Genomic DNA, 22,472 nt, shown 5'->3' with positions numbered 1-22,472 from the left:
TTTTTTAAAATATTGTGTGCTGTGAAACAAACAAAATTATTCTTCTCTTCTATAAAAACTGAAAGCTTTTAATATTCATAGAGTGGCGGGACTATTGAGGTTACCGGGTCACCTACTGAAAAGGCTATCCTTTCTTGGGCAGTCAAGGTACTTAATCATGTTGTTTATGCTGTTTTGTTTAACTTATTTCTTTTCTAATTTCTAATCATGTTGATGATCTTCTATAGCTTGGCATGAAGTTTGATGATGCAAGATCGAAATCTTCAATTCTTCATGTCTTCCCCTTCAATTCTGAGAAAAAGCGTGGTGCTGTTGCAGTGCATGTGGTAACCACATACTGTAATTATTTTTGAAACTATATTGGTATACTTGCTGAAAATAAGAACTAACCTTGAGAATTTCTTTCTTTTCTCTGTAAGCTTTACATTTTCTATATTTTGATATACAAATGCAACTAATACATGTGGTTTTGAAGGATGGGTTTGTTCACTATGGATTTGATAATAGTTTTGCATAATTCTGTGCTATATGAATTATCAGACCATGTACCTTATGTACTTCTAGCAGCAGTTTCTTTAGATCATGTATAATTGGTTAGCTATAAAGTAGTGAGAACCTATCCAGAGAACAATCTTTGTAAGCCATATGGCCCTTTAAGACATTGTATTAGTTAAAAATCTGTTCTTGGCTATTGCTGGTTTGCTGGGCACGTAAATTTTAATTACATACACCGACCTTAATAACTACTTATCTATGTAACATGTAAAGCTCAAAAATGCTTGCTTCAATTACAAAGTCTTGGTAACTTAATAAATAAACTTCCTGTAGTACTCATATGTATGCAGTGTTAATTATCTGATATCTTTCTCTTTTCATGCCTTTGTAGTATTTTTCTTAACAATGCTGTAGGATTATCATGATCTTGATTGTGCATTTTGGTTCTTGTCTGCTTGTAATGGCAGGGAGGTTCTGAAGTTCGTGTACATTGGAAAGGCGCTGCTGAAATTGTTCTAGCCACATGCTCACACTGGCTTGATGCAGATGGTTTGGTGCAACCAATGACCTCAGACAAGGTAAAGCTCTTTATGTCTTTACTTATCCATCCTTACTAATTAGGAAGTTTCTGATCCATCATGTTATTGCAGGCTGACACATTTAAGAAATCGATTGAAGATATGGCAGCAGTTAGCCTTCGATGTGTTGCTTTTGCTTACAAACCATATGACTTGGAAAAAGTTCCAAATGAGGAACAAAGAGACAGCTGGCAGTTGCCTGAGGATGACCTGTTTCTACTTGGTATCGTGGGCATAAAGGTATGTGGTGAGACATGTAACTGACAGTAATCTAGTTGGTTACTGAAGTTTCCTCTATTCAACGTTCATATAGGTTCTTAGATGACTCTTGATGAAGTCTTTTGCTTTCCATTCACTCATTTGTTGGAGACTAAATAGTCACTATTGCTTCTACCATGGAAAGGAGAAGGAACGAGTAATTATACAGTGCATTGGAAAATGTGAATGTTATAGAGTTTGTTTAGGCCTAATACAATACTTCTTGATAATTTTGTTATATACATAAACTACAAGTTCTTTTTAACATGCTTGGTGAATTTTACAGTTGTTCCCTAATTTGACATGCAAATAACTAAAGTCACTGGTGAGACATGTGACTGACAGTAATCTAGTTGGTTACTGAAGTTTCCTCTATTCAACGTTCATATAGGTTCTTAGATGACTCTTGATGAAGTCTTTTGCTTTCCATTCACTCATTTGTTGGAGACTAAATAGTCACTATTGCTTCTACTATGGAAAGGAGAAGGAACGAGTAATTATACAGTGCATTGGAAAATGTGAATGTTATAGAGTTTGTGTAGGCCTAATACAATACTTCTTGATAATTTTGTTATATACATAAACTACAAGTTCTTTTTAACATGCTTGGTGAATTTTACAGTTGTTCCCTAATTTGACATGCAAATAACTTAAGTCACTGCTCTAGAGTGCATTAGTACTATTTTCCCCCTAAATCATTCGAGTAATAGAGCCTGTATTGTATCAGCCTGATTCAAAAGCAATTTAGATTGAACGCTACCAGCATTCATCAATTAACATATTTGTGGGGGTTTTTTGGTGATTTGTGGTAAGATAACTGACCAATGGAGTTCAAATAACATCCATCAATATAATTTCTCATGTTAATGATATTCCATCATTTCATTATTGAAATCCAAATAGGTGTCTTCTTAGCATGATATAACAGCTGAGTTTTTTATGCACTGCATCTCGTTTCCTTTTATTTTGTTTATTTAATATCGATGTTGTCCTTTTTGGTACTGAATTTATAGACTTTCAGGATCCTTGTCGACCTGGGGTCAAAGATGCCGTAGAGCTATGCACTCATTCAGGTGTCAAGGTACTCTTCTGTAACTTGTTAGGGCATGGCACGAAAGCATTTTAAAGTCATTATGAGTTACCTTGGGAATCTTTGACCTCAATGAATTCGATGTCAAAATCAACTGTGAAAGTGGCTTGGCATAGATAATTGATTGTTTAACTTACTGATCCATTAGTCATTGCATGAGTGCTTTTTATCAATTTTTACTGCCAAGGTCCATTTTGAAGTGACCTTCAAATAAGATATGCTATTATTAGCTATTCAATAAATTTTGAACCATCTAGAAGGGATGTGTTCTCTAGATATTTTTTGACATATCATTTAACTTTGATAAATCATTTTGAACAAATAGGTACGCATGGTCACTGGGGATAATCTTCAGACAGCTAAATCCATAGCTCTTGAATGTGGGATACTTAAAGATGCCAATGCTTCAGAGCCCAGTCTTATAGAGGGAAGAGTATTTCGTGCCAAGACTGATCGAGAAAGGGATAGCGTTGCTGAGAAAATAACTGTAAGACAACAATTAGTCTTCTTTTGTATATTGAAGCAACACCACATGTTTCGTTCAGATTTTGTCAAATATCAGAAGTAAGGGCATTAATTTTTTAGGCACTTCAAAGGAATTTGTATCAAATTGATGATTGTTATGATATACAAAGAAAGCCAGAATCTGTTCTTATCAACCTGTCACTTGGAACTTTTGACTTGGAGTATTGCAACACATGATAAAATACTAATATATATTAATCTTTCAATTTCAAAGTTTAATTTGGTTTGAATGGTTGCACAGATTCCTCCCCTTTCTATAATGCTGATCTATTGACTTATTTTTTACAAGATTTCTAGCCATTTTTTCCATTGATGAATTGCAAACTGACACTGTATCATTCTGCCCATTTCTCTTGCCTTTAGATAGATTTTTATATTTGTTTTATGAAGGTTTTTAGGCTTTTACAGATACACATCCTGAAAGTCGTATCTTCTCTTATTATGGGTTTTGGTTATTCTGAAGTTTGTTTGTTAGTCTGGGCATTGATACAATATCTAATCCTCCTGAACCCTGGCAATTTCATGTGATAAGAGTGTAAATAATAATATAGAAACTATGTGGTGGCATTGTCTCAGCCATCTCTCTCTCTCTCTCTCTCTCTCTCTCTAAGTTACACACACTTATTCATGTAATGCCTTGGTTACTATGTCCAAGGGGCCATACTTGCTCCATAATCTTGCTTGTGCTTTTGAGACATCATAGGTTAAACTCGATTAAGTTATATCTAATCTTGCTTCTGCTTCTGACCATATACTTGATACACTTGTAAAGTTTGGCATACTTCTGAATTATGTTATTAGTGCAACCAAGAAAATTTGAAACTAATTAATGTTCAAACTATGTGCCATATTCTAAAATCTAGTTACTTATAAGTGATAAACTAATGTATTATAAAGATATCTGTGAGTATGGTATTCATAAGATGAATCTATACATTATACAACATGTGCTACTAAGCCTTAGAAGCTTTCTGCACATGCATTGACTATTTCAGGCACTTAATCCTCCCAATTTTGTTTTAACTTTTTAAGTGTTATTGTTCGCAATTCAATTCCAATTTCATGCATGTATTTTTGACATCATGGCAGCAAGTGATTTAAATTTGAAAATCTTTTACAGGTGATGGGAAGGTCTTCCCCCAGTGACAAGCTTCTCCTTGTACAAGCACTAAAGAGACTAGGTCATGTAGTTGCTGTCACGGGAGATGGCAGTAATGATGCTCCTGCATTGCATGAGGTCTGCAATTATATCTTCTCTCATGTGATGAAGTTATAATACAGTGTATGGTTGCTTATTCAACCTCAATTTTTGGTTTTCAGGCAGATATTGGTCTTGCAATGGGCATTCAGGGAACAGAAGTAGCTAAAGAAAGCTCAGACATCATTATATTAGATGACAATTTTGCATCAGTTGTGAAGGTATATGTTAAAATTATGGCCTGATAGCTTTGTTTTAACTGATAGATGGAAGAGGGATGCGTTATTTCTTTTTCTTCTTCGTTTTTTCCTATATAGGTTGTCCGCTGGGGTCGTTCTGTATATGCAAATATTCAGAAATTTATCCAGTTCCAGCTCACTGTCAATGTTGCAGCGCTTGTAATTAATGTTGTTGCTGCGGTTTCATCTGGTGAAGTTCCTTTGAATGCTGTCCAGGTTAGATATGAAAATCTTTGCGTACTCTGTTGCTTTTGGATCAGAAGACTGGTTTTTGATTAGAAGACTTGAACCAAAACCAAAATCAGATTGAACCAGCTAGATAGTCCAGCACGGCATGCTTAGTGAAACAACATACCTGCTGCTTGTTTGCCAAAAAAATGCATGTGAAGTTGCTACTTTTTTGTCCTAATAAAACAGAGAACAACAATTTTGACTTCCATTTTCAATGTCATTACCTGCCAAATAGAACTCAGAGGTGTTGAATATAACACAATGCACTCCAAAAAAAAAAAAAAGAGAAAACTTGTGTTGTACTCTTCATATGCTGACTTAACCAATTTGTTCGGCTTCATCCTTGTCTGAACAGCTCCTTTGGGTCAATCTCATTATGGACACACTTGGAGCACTTGCATTGGCAACGGAACCACCAACAGACCGCCTCATGGACAGATCTCCTGTTGGTCGAAGGTTGCAAATGTTTTTCATTTAATTAATATATACAAGAATAGTTGAGAAATTTGGTGTCTGCAATGTTCTGAAGTAGTCTGCCACCTGGCTGGTTAAATCCTAATACCAGTCTTGTTTTGCCTCTGTTCTAAGCATGTAATTGTCGCATTAATTTCATTAGCAGGGAACATTCTGAGCAAGATGCTGATGGTCAAAGTAGAGGGTAGCTTCATTCAGTTATGAATATATATGATATCCAACACACGCATAAATTGATATAGACAATGGAGAACACTGAGCTATATTAGTTGGCCAATATGGCTAAAAAAGAGATCTGTGTCTCATATATACCACCATTGATTAATTTGTTTGTAGCCTGAAAAATGTGCGGTCATTTCCGCTTCAATCTGGTACTTTCCATTTAGGATGAGCAAGGAACTGTATGCATAACAGAGATGGTTGTTTAAATTTTATTTGATTTAGGGCTTGCTTGTCTGCTTGATCACATACCATTTTTTGATATTTTTCACATGGTGAGAAGTGAATCACTAGAGGGGAAGGAGGAGAGAAGTGTAACGAATCGGTGGAGGCCATCTCTCCAGGCTCTATTGGAATAGCAGATTCCATCTAAAACATGTAGTACCCCAAAAAATCTTAATGTTGGGAAATCTGTGAACTCCTTGATGATTCGAACTTCTTCATCCTGCCACCTAATTTCTCATCCTTCCATGCTTGCAGAGGAGATCACATGATAGATGAGAAGTTTAGCATCCAAATAGGTCCTCAGGTTTGATCTGTTATCAGAAACTTAGGCCCCATTTTGTTAAGCCTGAATCTATGGTGAAATTATTTATCAAAATATTATTCTAAAACTAGTATTGGTACATGAAATAGTTTGAACAGTTGTCCATAAATCACTTTCTTATCAGATACAATCATTTGTGTAACTGAGATATGCATTAGTTTATAGAGACAAAATGATGTTATTTATGTTGACTTTGGAATAACCTCAGGAAGAGGGGGAGCAAATGGATATTAATCATATTTTCTCAATTAGTTTTGACATATTTACTGAAGAAGAAGTGTTTGATGGGTGCCACATGAGGTTCTTGAGTAGTTTATTCCCACATCTGTTGAATATAGGGTTTTGCCTTACCTAAGAAGAACTGTCTTTTATATTTCCAGGCTTAGTTTTGCCAATTTTTATGAACCCTTGTGGCACTTATTTGTTTCAACAGAGAGCAATCTGTGCTTTATTAATAGGAAGAATATGGTACATATAATGGCTAGTTTTAGAAATGCATGGAAACATATATATAGCTGACCTGAAGTAATTGGAATATCTTGGTGGTTTGAGGATGTATATAGATACTATCTGCTTGTAACTTTTATCAAATAGTGTATTCAATGCAAGGAAGTGCTGTTTGCCTACCAGTGACTCCAGATTATGTATTTCCTTGTTTCTGTATTTGGCAGAACTATCGAACATAGGATTTTGACTTGCATAGAAATAGACCTGTTCAAAGTTTCTTATGCTCAAGCTACACAAAATTAAATGATTTATCAAAGAGATCATAGTTGTGTTGCCGCCTCCATTTTGGACATATTTCAAGGAGATACTGATTTTATAATTGGAGAGCTTTCTTTTTATGATAGAGATACGGATGTCATATCTTATACTTTTTAGTTGTTCTAGCTGTATGGCTATTGATTGATGGACGACATGAGTCTGGGCTAATCAATAGGAGAAATGGATAACTAGCTTCATATAACCGTGATGAGTTTTGTTGGTTCTGCACTTCTGATGTTGTTTACTTCTCTCTTGTGCCTAGGAATCTTCTTGTTCAGAATTATTAATACAAGATTAATGCCTTAACTAGAAAAGTGGCCTGTTCGATGGAAAGTGTTTGCCTGCTTGCTTACTAAGCATGCCTCAGATCTCCCTGTATGTAGCACATTTTGCTGCTGATTATACCTACAGGCCTTACATCCAAAAAAGATTATACCTATGGGCCTTGATTAGCTGCTAAAATTTTGATATCTAGGGTGGTGGTTTTGTGAACAAGAATCTTGATAGCTATGTTTGAATTTTGACTGTTTTAAGTGTACAAAGTTGCTAGTGTGTCCTCCTGTCACATGGTATATGTCATGCTGCCATTTTTTCTGTTTCCTTAAATTTCATGTTTACAATATAATCTGCTATGAATTGATTATGATGATGATATATCAACTAGATGCATGAACTATCATCCATACTTGGTGCCAAACTGCCAACTCTTGGCACTGCATCTTAATGGATTGTGTTATTAACAAATTTCTTATTAGTCCAGTTTATATATGTAATATTCACATTAGTTATCTGTCCAAAGAAACCACCATTTTTGTGTAATAGATATCATCAGCATGCCTAATCCCATCTTTTAATGAACTCCGTTTGCTAGACACAATGTTTCAGGTTATTAAGTGATATTTTCATCCTATATGATTGTAAGTTGAGACCTAGACAAGGTAGAGCCTATATATATTACATGATAAATGAGGAAGTACCAGTACAGTAAGGCATATATGGATATGATTTGCTGAAATTTAGTTGACTTATGTGTGGTGGCATCTTGATATATCACACGAAATGAAGCTACCATGTGTGTGGTGTCTAATCAATATATTATATATTATCTGCAGTTTTATCCTCAATGTTGAGCCATAATAGCACAATTTCACAAATTTCTGATGGGCCAATTTTTACTACCTTTGATGTTGAAGCATCTACCGACTTAATCTTTTTGTTTTATTTATATCTGTTTTGGCCATGATTAAGACTTTTCATTGTTTATTCGATTAAAAGTACATGGGAGAGCTGAACTATCTATAATCGCAATTTTGGTTGGTAAATTTCCTTTGAAGCATTCAAGGATTTCTCAAACTGCCCATTTGTTATTTCATGTATTCTACTCTGAAATGGATTTACATCAATGATGCTGATGAAATACTCTCTCTCTTTTCTCTCCTTAGGGAATCTCTAATTACAAATGTCATGTGGAGAAATTTGATAGTCCAGGTGTGCTTTTATCTTTTATCCTTATGCAATCTTTGCTACGCTTTTTGGAGGCTTTGTTTGCTTTTCTGGACTGATTACTAATAATGGTTGGAAATATTGTTGCAGGCTTTATATCAAGTGGTGATCCTCCTGGTACTTAACTTTGATGGGAGGAGTATTTTGCATTTGAAGCATGAGAGCCAAGAGCATGCAGACAAAGTGAAAAATACATTCATTTTTAATACATTTGTCCTATGTCAAGTAAGTTTCAACATTTTTCCACAAACCATTCAGTACAACAATAATTCCAGTTTTAATTTTCTATCTCCTGAAAGGTTTTCTGATATATCATCTTGAAAGCCTTGCCGCTCCCTGCAGTATATTTGATCTACTTCGCATATTCTTGTTGATTTGTCCAAATTAGAGGTGTGTTGAAATTACAACAGCTTGTTTGAAATAATTGTTCAAGATTCTGGTTAATAAAGGATAACCTCTTCCATGTCAGTAAGTTTAGATGCGTAAACAGATGCTTTGGAAAAAATGAAATTTACGCAAATCAGAATGTGCTGAAATTGCTGCAGCTTGTATGGAATATTTGTTCGTAGTATTTCATTTAATGGCCTATTTGGATGCTCCGGCAGGCTAATCGGGGATTATACCATATATGGTGAGGGCCAGGAAGAAGTTAGCTGGGAAGACAGTGTGGGGGAGAGGATGTCTTTCCCATCAAGGAAACTTTGGCCCCAAGACTTTCTGAAAAATCAGAACACTAGAAATCACCTCTCAGAGCATGGTCTGTTGTATCGGCCCGAATCAGACGGGACGTACCGTACCGATTCGATACCGATATCTGGTACGGGTGGCGTACCGGCATCCGATATGCCAAAAAAATTCTGTACCGTACTGTATCGATACTGTGCTGGCATGATAACGATAGGAGGTCTGGTACCGAGACAGTGAACCTTGTCTCAGAGAGAATTCATTGTCCTCATTTTTTTCAAGATTTTATGCTCCATAAGGTCCGCTTATTCCATCAATTTACCCTCATGTGGCTTCCTTAAAGATTCAGTTTTGTGGGGACTTTCTCCGAATTGTTGGTTTGGGCATCCAAACAGGACCTAAAGGACTAGGCTCCGCCATTAGTAACTTTTTATGTATACTATGGTTGCCATACAAAAGCTTCTTTAACAGGTGTTTCAATGACCATTATGCATACTATGGTTGCCATACTGAAGCTTCTTTAACAGGTGTTTCGATGACTTTCCTTGCTCTAACAGATCTTCAATGAGTTCAATGCTCGGAAACCAGATGAAATTAATGTGTTCAGTGGATTAACCGGAAACCACCTCTTTATGGGGATAGTAGGAATTACAGCTCTACTTCAGGTAAAAGGGAAAAAAAAATTAATATTTCTGCTACCACATGCAGTCTTTCCCCTGCTTTTTTGTATGATGTTAACTGTTTGCACGATTTCCCCTACTATAGGTCTTGATTATCGAGTTTCTAGGGAAGTTTACATCAACTGTGAAGCTCAATTGGAAGCTGTGGCTAGTTTCAATTGGCATTGGTTTCATAAGGTATATTATGCTATTCTCTCAGCTATTAGATAATGCTTTTACAAAAAAGTGTCCCAGTGCATGAGGCTCCTACACAGTGAGGTATGGAGAGGGTCAAATGTAGCTTTACCTCTGCATGTAAAGAGGTTGTTTCCATGTTTCAAACTGTTTGACTCCCAAGTCCCAATGGAGCAACCTTACCATTGCTCAATCTTACCATTTAGCAAACTTAATGTCTATATTTGTATGCAAATGTGATAATAAAATCTTTGAAAGCCCAAATGTTGGCTTCTTAGATTGCACTATTTTAACACCACCTGATGTACCATATGTGATACCTAAATAGATGATTGCGAGCCCCGTAGTTGTTAAAGGATTTTTGTACTAGAAAAATCAAAAAAACAGCTACTGATTTATAGAAATGAATATGATGTGTTTCTGTTAATTTAAATGAACACTCATGTTTCACTGGGCCTAGATTTTTTTTTTTTAAGCACATGGTTTTCGTATCGTCAATAGTTGTGACCTAGTTTTGTTGCTCACATGCAGTTGGCCTCTGGCTGCTCTTGGGAAACTCCTCCCTGTTCCAATAATGCCATTTGGAGACATCTGTATGAACTGGTTTAGCTGGCGGAGAAAGCAAGGTTCAATATCTTATCTCAAGAATAGTCCTCATCTGTGGTTGGTTTGAAAATGTTAACTTATCCATAATTCTGTATTGCAGATGATATGGTGCAGGGCGACTCCACTAATAGGCTGTAAGAGTGGATTTTCAATTGGAAGCTGGAAATTTGTATATAGGAGTAGGTTATACATGATGAAATTTTACATGTTTCTATGGATCTAGTGAGAACGAAGTTATTGCTTCATCCCTTGCAGATATTTGCTTTTCAATATCAATACAGAAAGGGTTCAGCGGTCAGAACGTTCGCACTAAAAGTTGTTCTGGATGACCGGTGGAATGTCTTATCGTCCTAAGTATGCATAGGGTTTTGATACTTATAGATGGCTCCACTCCAACTTCTGACTTTTTGTACTTTAATTACTTATAGATTCTCCTGATCTTTGAGGATATTCAATGGCTAGTCGGTGCACCATTCCTTTGGGGAGTGTAGGATGAAGTCAATTTTGTTTGGCATAGGTTCGAGTATTTTAATGCGTAAGAATGATGTTTCTATATAAAACTTTGCGAGGATAGATACATTTTGCCAGATCTGACTGAAAGACGAACAAACTTTATTTAACTGGAGCTAGACTACGATATGCATTAATAACTGGTTATCAATTCATGCAAAAGTTTAGCAGGTTTTTCTAATATGGGAGTTATGGACCTATTTGGATGCCGGGTCGTTTTGCTTTTGCTCTTGCTTTTGCTCGTGGAGGAATGAAATACGATCAAGTGGGCCATGGGAGCTACTATCGCTGAAATTTTGGGGATGGATGATTCGCTTTTTAACGTGAAATATCATGCAAGTGTGCTGGGGTCCAGAGCATCCGAAGTTATCCATGGTCCCGATAATTCCTCTCTCATACAAGCACATTTACTAGGAAATCTTGAAGAGCTGGTTTTGTTACTGCCGGGTGACTAAAAAAGATACGGCAACTAAGCAGATGCAGTAAAATTGATTGATTTTGTGTTTTTGTCTCTATGAATTATTAAAATACCATGTTGATTGACGTTGAAGATAGCACTTGCACAAAATTTCTACTGTTTTTTTTTATTTTTATTTTTACTTCTCTTTTTGAAAGCAAAACAATCTTTGCAACCAAGAGCCTTGAATAACTTAGAAAAGCAAAAGCTTTTTATGGTTCAATCTAATTCATATCTTAGATTTTTAGAAAAACATATTTTTAAAAAAAGCTCTATTATTTTGAAAGCAAAAAATCTTTGCGACAAACAGCCATGAAGATTTTATGAACAATTTACAAAAGCAAAAGTTTTAATGGTTCAACCTAGCTCATATCTTTTAGATTTTTTTTAAAAAAAAAAAAGCATTAAAAAAAGCTATATCTAACCGGCTCTTAGATTTTTCAATTTTAAGAAAATAAGTAGAACTAAATTATTAGAAAGGCATTCTGCTCCTTATGATGTTCCAAATTTAATTTTTAGAATAAATTACCAAACCCCTTTCGAAATTAGTAGAAAATTATATTTGTATCCAATAGTTTATAAAGCCTATATTTACCATATTGAGATTTATATTTCTCTAACATTTTAACCTATAATTTAATAAAATATTAGTCAAATCATTTATTTTAAATAAAATCTAAACGCCAAATCGGAAAAAAAATTCAGAAAATGATCAAGCAAGGGATGGTGATGGTGAGAGAGAACGAGAGAAGAGAGGTCAGAGAAGAAGAGGGAAGGAATAGGGCCTTACCTAGATGCCGAAAAGGTGGCTGGTGGCTGGCTTCGGGCATCCTCTGGTCGCACCAAACAATCGCCCCCTTACTTCTCTCTCATCCTGTCAAGTAAACCAAACGCACATCACCTGTGCCCATGAATTGCGAACGGCATGGAATCATCGCAGTTTAGCGGTGCGTATCCCTTGAATTCCAAACACACTTCTCAAGATCCTAGTTGCCCACACGGTGGTGGGGCCCCAGTTAAGATTGCCGGACCATGCTCTGCTCCTTGCGCGGGGTATCAAACGACGCACGTACACCAAGGTCACAGGCGTCTCGAGCTCACGGACCAACTCGTCCATGATGAGCTGGGTGGGCTGCATGATAAGGCCAGTGATCTCGACCGTCCAGATGCGCCGGTCGGCGTGACGGAGGATGATGAAGCCAAGCCATGGTGCATAAGCCAGGTCAGTATGGGCTCGCAGCTGAAAGGATGCTTCCCGGTGAGGAGGATGAGAGAGGGATTCCGCTCCACCTAGCTGCCCGATGTGCCCTCATCCCAAGGATGCTCCCTCTCCAGATGGTTGATGCCAACACCGTAGATTATTTTTTTTCCTCCCTATCATTGGAGGAGGAGGGCTCTCGAAGACATAAGACTTCCAAGAGAACCGACAATTAGGAAAGTCCAAGTGAATTGGGCTTCACCTGGATCTAAAACCTTCTATATAGAGGCCATTTTGAGTTTTTTATATTAGGTAAACAGTTTCACTGATATTGTTAATATTAGTGTAGATCTTATAAGATATTGAGTCTAAGTATGATAAACATAAATCTTATGGAAATTTTTGTAATTTACACTGATACAGAACCTGCACTAACAAAACAAAAACAAAAAGTTTAAAACTGACAACAGAACTAAAAGCGTCCCAAAAATATTTCAAGAAAGGCTGCTCGCAAGAGAAGCAAAAGATTTGTACCGATTTGTATTTCAGCAATTTGGCTGAAGCAAAAAATCATCTAATTGGTTTACCTCAGATAAAAAATTTACAGCAAGTGAGGTGGGGAACCATTTATGCAACACCACTTGCTATAGAAGCCACTACAATATTAACTGCAATTGTGTTTCTGTAAAACCGAAATGTATTGCTGCACTTCTCAAAGTGCAGACTGTCATCCATAAATCCAATGCTTAAGTAAAATTAAATTCTTGCACATCTTGGGGCCATTATGCCGGTAGTCGAGGTACACATAACTACATTAGGCAAACATCTTAATTTTGATGGCCTTTATATGAACAACCACATAACCTAAATCATCAGCCGACAAAATAATGCTTTCCTCAAAAGGGAATAAATCAATCTCCCTTGGAGAAGGCACAAAGAAGAAAACCAAAATTGAAGATCCAATAATTAAAGAAGTGTTTATATCTGCATAGACTATGAAAACATTTCGAATATCAGTTTCATCATTAAGCTTATCCAACACCAATACATCTAAAGTTTGTTGATATTTTTACCCCATGTAGCTTCTGGTGGTAGAATTACTTTTTCCTGCCCATGGACCTAGACCACAATTTCTCTTATCTTTACCACATTCTCCTGGTCATACTTTATATATATATATATATATATATATATATATATATATATATATATATATATATATACAGTGCACTTGTAAAGAACCATATCTTCTCTTCCTTGAGTTGGGTTCTTCCTTGTATGACATAATAGAAAGATTGTCATAAAATCCTCCACTCCCTCCCCACAGAAAACAGTGATCACTAGGTGTCCATAGGATAGCAGTCGATGCACGTAAAAATAATGTGGCATGTTATCCTCCTCCAACCTGGCATTAGTTTTGAGGAGATTGCAATGATTTTGTTGAAGGCATTTTGCATGAACTAATGTTTTCATTCCTCCCTTCATGGTAGGGCATAGAACTAGTATTTTAAGTAGAATTACTTTTCAGGATCTTCATTTTATACAACTTCTCATGGTTAGATGCCTGAACTATAGCCCCGTAATCATCTCATTGTCCATTACTATTAGGAGGCTCTAATACCAATTTGATGGAAAAGAAAGGCCAAATAAGTTGAAAATAAACTCTATCTCAGGTCAAACAAATGCACGTAGAAGAGAGAAATGGTGTACAGAGAGAATGATATCAGTGTATACACACTCAGACCAGAGCATATGGACCTACAATAGCAGAAATAGAAGAGATTTTCTTCCCTTTGTGTGAAAACAATAGGATCACGGGAATAAGGCCGTAATTAGCACCACAAAGCAACAAAACAAAAAGGAAACGGGGTTTTTACATGGAAAACCAGTGAGGAAAAGCCACAAGACCAAGTCCACGTAAACCTTCCACTATCACCGATAATGGGATTACAATGGTTTTCTTCTTGGCCCAGCTAAGGATCACAACATTAAGAGACTGCCTCTCTTAGATCACAACCCACTAAAGATCAAACTAGAGGTTATCAGCATCAAGAGGCAAGTTGTCTTACAAAATGAATCTGCTCACCATGGCGGATAACAATATAAAATAGAAAGGAATGGACTTACCTTGATGGGGCACTCAAAACCTTTCCAGGATTTAGATTTGGAGATGCAAAAATCAAGGCATGAACTTGTGGCTAGATCTTCACAAATACACTGCACATCTTCTCCTTGCCTTCTCCAAAGAAAGCTTTTCCTAATCTGTGGGGTTCCTAGAGCTTACTCAACGAGGTCTTTGAGGGAAAGATGTCTCTCCATAGAGAATAGAAGGGACCTCTTAGTGTTCTCTCCAAGCACCACAAATAACAACCCTGGTTCTCATCCTTTTATACTTTTAGAGAAGATTCCAAACATGGGCTTTAATGATGAGCCTCTATATTTCTTTCTAACCTGGCCTAATATGCATCATAGCATGACCTAGTGAGCTAGGCACAATAAGATTGTGCTTAGTGTCTTGAGTAATTCTTTGTATTTTTGCTCAAAATTGTTAGCCATTTCAACTTTCCTTACAATGATTTATGGGGGCCTAGTTGAACCAAAAGGGCTTCCATTTTTCATTACCTAAAGTCTGACTAACCTTGCTCCTACCACTAATCTTACTTGAGCCTCAGCCTTGATATGGTATTCTAAGGGATTGCTTGAGTAAACCCGCAAGATTTGTGGGATTGGGAAGTAAGGAGGAGAGGGAAAAGGAGAGAACGGGGGTTTGAGGTGATGAGGGAGACAGAAAGGCCTAAGCATTGCATGACATTAAAAGGACCAGCAAGGGTCTTTTTTGCATGATATGGCCTAGGGACGTTGGGTTGATATGAGCCCGACTTACCCAATCCCAAGAATCTAGTGGGACTATGGAGGGATTACCTAAACCAACCCTAAATAATTTCCAAACCCTAAATAATCTCTCGAGTTGCAGACCTATATGAAAGTGCAAGTAATGAAAAGTCAAATAAAAAAATTATAGAAAAACAAGGTTTTAAATGATTTCATGATGACTTGGTCCACCATGGGAACAAGCTATGCATTACGAGACTTTTAGAAGGTTAAAGAAGAAAGAATAACCAATCTTGTGCCAAGCTTGCTAGCTTTTGTCATGTTACTTATCTCTTATCTTTTATTCGACCAATAACAAGGAACTGACTCAAAATTTGATCCTTTTTTCACCTATTTTTTAAAACTTTTTTCACAATCAACACACAACTTTTCAATCTTAACTGCAAGACATCAGCATTTTATCTGTACAATCTTGCCATTATGATTAAATATCCTTATCCTGCATAAAATTCTAACATAGAATAAAGCCCTTATCATGTCTCTCCCCTTCCTCTCCAAACTCAGAATAGTCATTAATCAAATCAAAGATGCATCTCCACTTCATAACAAGTACTAAGCATAAAAGTATTTTCACATTGAATGGATCAAATTCTATGTTTCTATGCTTCATCAACTACAATGAATGACAACCTAAGGAATGTACATTCTTGTGTAGTATATTATTAAATGACAGTCATAAATAACAAACTAGTATAAACCATTACTTTCTATCTTTAGTAAGTTCATGAAATATACTGAATGATTGATGATGTTACTTTCGCTTAAAACAAGTGAAAAGGCAAGCTATCATCTTACAACTTTTAGAAATTTTCTATCTCAGAAGAATGAGACTTTCAAAGGGTGAGTCTTGGCAGAACGATAAAGGTCCTGTTTGGGGAAGCTGTTGGCAGTAGAGCTGTTGGAAGTAGAGCTGTCTGAAGTAGAGCTGTTATAAAAAGCTGTTTGGTAACTACATTCGTAAAGTACTGTGGTACTTTGTTTTGTGTTTGGTAAACAAACTGAGAAAGTACTTTTGCATAACAAAATTACCATAAAAGACATTGCATAGTATTATACAACAGAACATAATAAAACATAACATATATTAATACATAAATATACGATATAGTATAATATTGTTGTAATATAAAATAATATTATTATAATATAGCATAATAGTAATATAATTGTTAGAGTAAATTAATATTTGGTAATATAATATAATATTAAATTATTTAACATAACATATTAATGTATTATTTCGGAATGTAATATATATTATATTTATAGTATAATACAATAATAAAAGTATAAAATATTATAATTATTAGTATAAATTAATTTCTTATAATATAACATAATATTAAATTATTTAAAATAACATATTAATGTATTATAATGTAATGTAATATAATAAAATATTTATAGTATAATACAATAATAAAGGTATAAAATATTATAATTATTAGTATAAATTAATTTTTCATAATATAACATAGTATTAAATTATTTGAAATAACATATTAATGTATTATAATGTAATGTAATATAATATAATATTTATAGTATAATACAATAATAAAGGTATAAAATATTATGATTATTAGTATAAATTAATTTTTCATAATATAACATAATATTAAATTATTTAACATAACATATTAATGTATTATGATATAATATAATATGATATTCTATTTATAGTATAATACAAAAATAAAGGTATAAATATTATAATTATTAGTATAAAATAATTTCCATAATATAATATTATATTAAATTATTTAAAATAACATATTAATATATTATGATATAACGTATTATAATATTATATTTATAGTATAATACAATAATAAAGGTATAAAATATTTTAATTATTAGGTTTAGGTTTATAAAGGGACAAACTGTGTAAATATTATATTTTAATATGGGCATTTTTGTCAAACATACAGCTTTCCGAAAAAGCTAAAAACAGCTTTTGAGAGGAAGCTCCAATTTCAAAAACTGTTTTCAGCTTCCCGCAAAAGCTAAAACAGCTTTTCCAAAAATTTACCAAACACAGTTTTTTATCTAAAAGTACTTTTAGAGGGCCAGAAAGTGCTTTTTGGCCCTCTAAAACCTCCCCCAAATAGGGCCAAAGTTGCTCCACTGTGATCTCCAGGTCATGAATTCGAAATACAAAAATAGTCTCTTCATGCACAGGATAACGTTGCATACATTTGATACTCTCTAGACTCTGCAATGGAAGGAACCTTGCGCACTAGACTGCCCTTTTAGAAGAATGAGACTTTCATACCAAATTTAGCCTATATAGCATTCTTCACTGCCCGTCTCTTCTGGTACCTACCTATGTTTTTTTCTCTGCACTCTTCACTGTCTGTCTCTTCTAGTACAAAAATTCTCAAATCAACTGAAAAGAAATGGCCATCTAATTGTTAGCCTAGGGTTCGGCTCCCAAGTTATTATTCTACTTCTTCCTCCACCATTATCTTTTTTTAAAGAAATGCAACTTGCAATCCTCGGTCCCTAACACCTGATTGGGGACTCTCTTGATTGTCACTCTTGCTATGACTTCAGTAGGAATCTTCCCACCTATTATGTTACACCGTTCATTCTCATTTTATTTCTGAAAATCATACTTACTTGCAGGCTCCTTCAAAGTCCTTCAGTAATTTAATCATTGAAATTTTTGCGAAGGTATTAGAATTTTTCAAAACAAATGACACATTGCCAGAAAGTACGCAAATAATTTGAGCAAGTTGCAGTAGCCTGAAAAATTAAGCAATTGAAAAGGACTACGTAACATTACAAGGAAAAACTCCATGATAATCGGCTCATTTCTATCAGATCAAATGACTCAAGCCCCGAGAGTAAAAGAAGGATCAAACAGAGATAGAATCTTTAAGTCGAACTTGCTAAAATTGAACGAGAGGAATTTGTCACTTACCATAAATGCGATGAATCTAACAATCTTTTCACGGAAAGAATGCAAAATAATTTCCAACGAGCAGTAAAAATAAAACGAGTGCAAGAAAAGAAGGGATAAGGAATCACCGAGCAGATACCATCGCTGGGAGGGAGAAGATTGATTCGAATTGAAGAGGAAAGAACGAGGAATCGCTGTGCCCCGAGCTGGAAGAGATTAGGGTAGCTTCTTGTGGGGGAAATCCTTTGCTTCCTGGCCTCGCGGTGCGTCGGAGATCCCGATCCCTGACGAAGAAAGCACGCCGGCGAGAAGAGGAGTCAGACGAAGGGGATCTGGAGCCCTAGGGTTTCTCTCCAACGGGGCTATGGCCATCGCGGGGAAAGGGACCAAGAAAGCCGGAAAGGGGCTCTCACTTCTCGGCGACGGCGACGATGACGCCCGAGGAGTGAATCGAGTTTTAAGGAGGAGGATGTAATTATGAGAAGGCATGACGTGCCGAATTCCGCTTGGCGTACGAGGTGGATCCCCGCAGTCAGGTTGAAACGGGCTCGAATATTCTACGCTGCCAACGTCACCGATGGACATTACCTTTGCCTTTTGCGTACGGCTGCTAATGAGCCGAGCTGCTCGGCTCGGTCCGGTAAAAGTCCGACTCAAACTTGGCTCGTTCGTTAAACGAGTCCGAGCCCAAGCCTGAGCCCAATATGAGGCTCGTTTACACCCGAGCTCGAGCCCGAGCAGCTCACGAGCCCAAACGAGCTCTAGTCTCCCACTAAAAAAATCTTATTTCAGCACCATAATTCATAAAAATCTAACCACAGAGAAAAATAACTCGTTCTGGAGCTCGTAATTGAAATGAGCTTTACGAGCTTAAGCCCGAGTCTTTGCTTTGCCAAGCAAGCTCGAGCTTGAGCCCAATATAGAGCTCGTTACCGAGCCCGAGCCCGAACTTTGGTGAAACGAGCCAAGCTAAGCTCTCCCAGACTCGGGCTCGGCTCGGCTCGGCTCGTTAACAGCCCTACTTTTGCGGAGCCGCATGTGCTCGCGGATCGAGCGGTCTACTCAGAAGATAAGAGCGCGAACGGGTCATTCGGAGGCGGCGGCATCTCTAAAGAGTGGGCCTTCGTCCTGTTTTTATTTATTATTTTTTTAAAATTTTTATTTGCATGAATACTTTTCTAAATATCAAATTTTGCATGAATATCTTTTCAAAATTTATATTTGCATGTATACCCTCATTAAACTCTTTTATTGTACAAATGTCCGTAATATAACGGTTATTCTAACGGTGTTAAGAAAAATCATCTTTATATTAGTTAAAAATAAAATAAATTTTTAAAATTACGCTATTATCCCTGCCTTCTTTTTCTGCTATCGGAATCACGATCTATTTGCATGTTTACCTATTAAGGACATTTTAGTCATTTTAATTTGAAACCGTTAATTTTTTAACGTCGTTATATAGCATGGGTGTATATGCAAAAACAAAAATAAAAAAAGGGTAAAATGGCAAAATAAGTATTTTACGAGGATATACATGCAAATATGAATTTTTAAAGGGTATTAATGCAAAATCCGATATTTAAAAGGGTATTCATGCAAAAAAATAAAATTTATTAAAATGGATCATTCATATATATTTAATATAAACAAAAAACAATGGGTTTCAAAATTAGGCAATTTTTTTCTCCAGCCCACAGGATGTCTCTGAAGTGACTGGCCATATATGAAGCTATCCAGTCCATAACCCCTGCAGTCCTTATTTTTTGATGAGGAAAAAGAGTGGAGTCCTTATCAATGACTGATGTAATCTATAAACAATTTCAGCAACCATTGCCCACTACTTTACATGAAGAACCTTGAGGCCGCTAAGTAGCTAGGCACCTCCAAATTATCCTGCCTTCCTCCGTTCCAAATCTTTCCCGTCTCCACCTTTTTTTCCTTTTTTTTTCCTTTAGTATCTTCTAAGAACATGCCTTCTCTGATATTCTCTCTTGCAATAAGGGGGAAAAAAAGGGAGTCGCATGGAGTGATCTTACATTGTTTTGGTTCATGCTGAAGCAATATTACTCATCAGTATATAAGGCCCTGTTTGGGGGAGCTGTAGGCAGTAGAGCTGTTGGAAGTAGAGCTGTCTGATAGAGCTGTTATAAAAAGCTGTTTGCTGTTTGGTAACTATATTTGTAAAGTGCTGTGACACTTTAACATATGTTTGGTAAACAAAATGAGAAAGTACTTTTGTATGACAAAATTACCATAAAGGACATTGCGTAATAAAACATAACATATATTAATACATAAATATACGATATAGTATAATATTATTGTAATATAAAATAATATTATTATAATATAGCATAATAGTAATATAATTATTAGAGTAAATTAATTTTTGAAAATATAACATAATATTAAATTATTTAACCTAACATATTAATGTATTATGATATAATGTAATATATATATTATATTTATAGCATAATACAATAATAAAGGTATAAAATATTATAATTATTAGTAAAAATTAATTTTTCATAATATAACATAATATTAAATTGTTTGAAATAACATATTAATGTATTATGATGTAATATAATATAATATAATATTTATAGTATAATACAATAATAAAGGTATAAAATATTATAATTATTAGTAAAAATTAATTTTCCATAATATAACATAATATTAAATTATTTAAAATAACATATTAATGTATTATGATGTAATGTAAAATAATATAACATAAAGGTATAAAATATTATAATTATTAGTAACAATTAATATTATAATATAACATAATATTAAATTATTTAAAATAACATATTAATGTATTATGATGTAATGTAATATAATATAATATTTATAGTATAATACAATAATAAAGGTATAAAATATTATAATTATTAGTATAAATTAATTTTTCATAATATAACATACTATTAAATTATTTAATATAACATATTAATGTATTATGATATAACGTATTATAATATTATATTTATAGTATAATACAATAATAAAGGTATAAAATATTATAATTATTAGTATAAATTAATTTTTCATAATATAACATAATATTAAATTATTTAAAATAACATATTAATGTATTATGATGTAATGTAATATAATATTATATTTATAGTATAATAAAATAATAATTGTATAAAATATTTTAATTATTAGTGTACATTAATTTTTCATCATCCGAATGACCATTTATCTTTCTAATAATTTTTCTTGCGGAAGGAAGTTTGACGGCTAGAGTTCTTAGCTCCAACAAATTTTTAGGTTTATAAAGGGACAAACTATGTAATTATTATATTTTAATATGGGCATTTTTGTCAAAAATACAGCTTTCCGACAAAGCTGAAAACAGCATTTTCGGAAAGCTCCAAATTGGAGCTTTTCCCCAAAAGCTGTTTTCAGCTTTCCGCAAAAGCTGAAACAGCTTTTAGAAATTTTACCAAACACCATTTTTTATCTAAAAGTACTTTTGGAGGACCAGAAAGTGCTTTTTGGCCCTCCAAAAGCTCCCCCAAACAGGGCCTAAGTACCTCAGTTCAATCTTTCTTTTTCTCTTTCTTATCACTATACCTTTTTCTCCATTTTTATTTGTATGCCTTGCATCATAGAGAACATAGAATTACCACACAAAAAAAAAAAGGAGGAGAGAGAGAGAACGTACTACTTTAGTGTACGTAACTGGACTCTCAAACTATTTAGGGCCTTAGATATTGTACACTGATGTTTCAAACTACTAATTGGTGCACATTTTGACTTCCATGACTAACTAATCTCTTAACAAACCATATGTAGAAGCAATTCTTAAAGTAATATTTTTAGAATAACTTTTATATCGTTTCTTAGCGATATGGTCAAATTTCAATATATGAGTGAACTGTCATCCAACGATGCTATGTCCACCCTATAAATTTATGCGACAAAACCACCACTCATTATAAAATGGCCAAGATTTCAGGTGACACGAGATCTTACCCCAAGTTGATATTTTCTTTTCTCTTTTTGGTTTTTGACGTACAAGTTCTATCATCCATTCCTTTGGTTCATCTTCCATTATTTTCAACTCTGGCTCGCAAGCAGCTAAAAAGACATAAATAACATTGCATAAAAGTTTCAAACGCATTCCAGATTTTAAACATTTCATGGGCGTGGTCTGCGGTCTTGGGCCTCCAATTCAACCGGCTGAATTTGGGGTCAGGAAAAGGACAAGGAGTTACCTC

At 34.9% G+C, this 22,472-nt stretch overlaps 1 protein-coding gene and 1 long non-coding RNA gene across 12 annotated transcripts in view; both read left to right on the top strand.

The window, feature by feature from the left end:
- The window catches only part of LOC103701502 (calcium-transporting ATPase 5, plasma membrane-type-like), a 58,138-nt gene extending 47,574 nt beyond the window's left edge, over positions 1–10,564 (top strand). For 4 of the 11 annotated variants that reach the window (XM_008783577.6, XM_008783575.6, XM_088716202.2 and 1 more), the window contains 16 exons: positions 82–147; positions 228–326; positions 963–1,073; positions 1,146–1,313; positions 2,353–2,412; positions 2,747–2,908; positions 4,067–4,183; positions 4,267–4,365; positions 4,462–4,599; positions 4,970–5,070; positions 8,062–8,107; positions 8,213–8,347; positions 9,364–9,471; positions 9,572–9,663; positions 10,192–10,286; positions 10,367–10,564. In XM_008783577.6, the coding sequence (XP_008781799.3) occupies positions 82–147; positions 228–326; positions 963–1,073; positions 1,146–1,313; positions 2,353–2,412; positions 2,747–2,908; positions 4,067–4,183; positions 4,267–4,365; positions 4,462–4,599; positions 4,970–5,070; positions 8,062–8,107; positions 8,213–8,347; positions 9,364–9,471; positions 9,572–9,663; positions 10,192–10,286; positions 10,367–10,404 (1,635 nt within the window). In that variant the 3' untranslated portion in view covers positions 10,405–10,564. Of the gene's footprint in view, positions 1–81; positions 148–227; positions 327–962; positions 1,074–1,145; positions 1,314–2,352; positions 2,413–2,746; positions 2,909–4,066; positions 4,184–4,266; positions 4,366–4,461; positions 4,600–4,969; positions 5,071–8,061; positions 8,108–8,212; positions 8,348–9,333; positions 9,472–9,571; positions 9,664–10,191; positions 10,287–10,366 lie in introns of those variants that run through there. The other 7 variants (XR_015975413.2, XR_015975412.2, XR_015975415.2 and 4 more) reach the window with 4 other exon arrangements.
- A 4,280-nt stretch (positions 10,565–14,844) lies between these two features.
- On the top strand, positions 14,845–18,666 carry LOC149768298 (uncharacterized). The gene is made up of 2 exons (XR_016399261.1): positions 14,845–16,187; positions 17,443–18,666. It is a non-coding gene; the product is annotated as an uncharacterized LOC149768298 (long non-coding RNA).
- Positions 18,667–22,472: the final 3,806 nt, after the last annotated feature.

The sequence above is a fragment of the Phoenix dactylifera genome, chromosome 2, assembly GCF_051530095.1.
Source record: "Phoenix dactylifera cultivar Ajwa chromosome 2, Ajwa_hap1_PhDact_Kaust_v1.1, whole genome shotgun sequence".
NCBI classification, from domain to species: Eukaryota; Viridiplantae; Streptophyta; class Magnoliopsida; order Arecales; family Arecaceae; genus Phoenix; species Phoenix dactylifera.
This window is presented reverse-complemented; position numbering and strand designations above follow the sequence as displayed.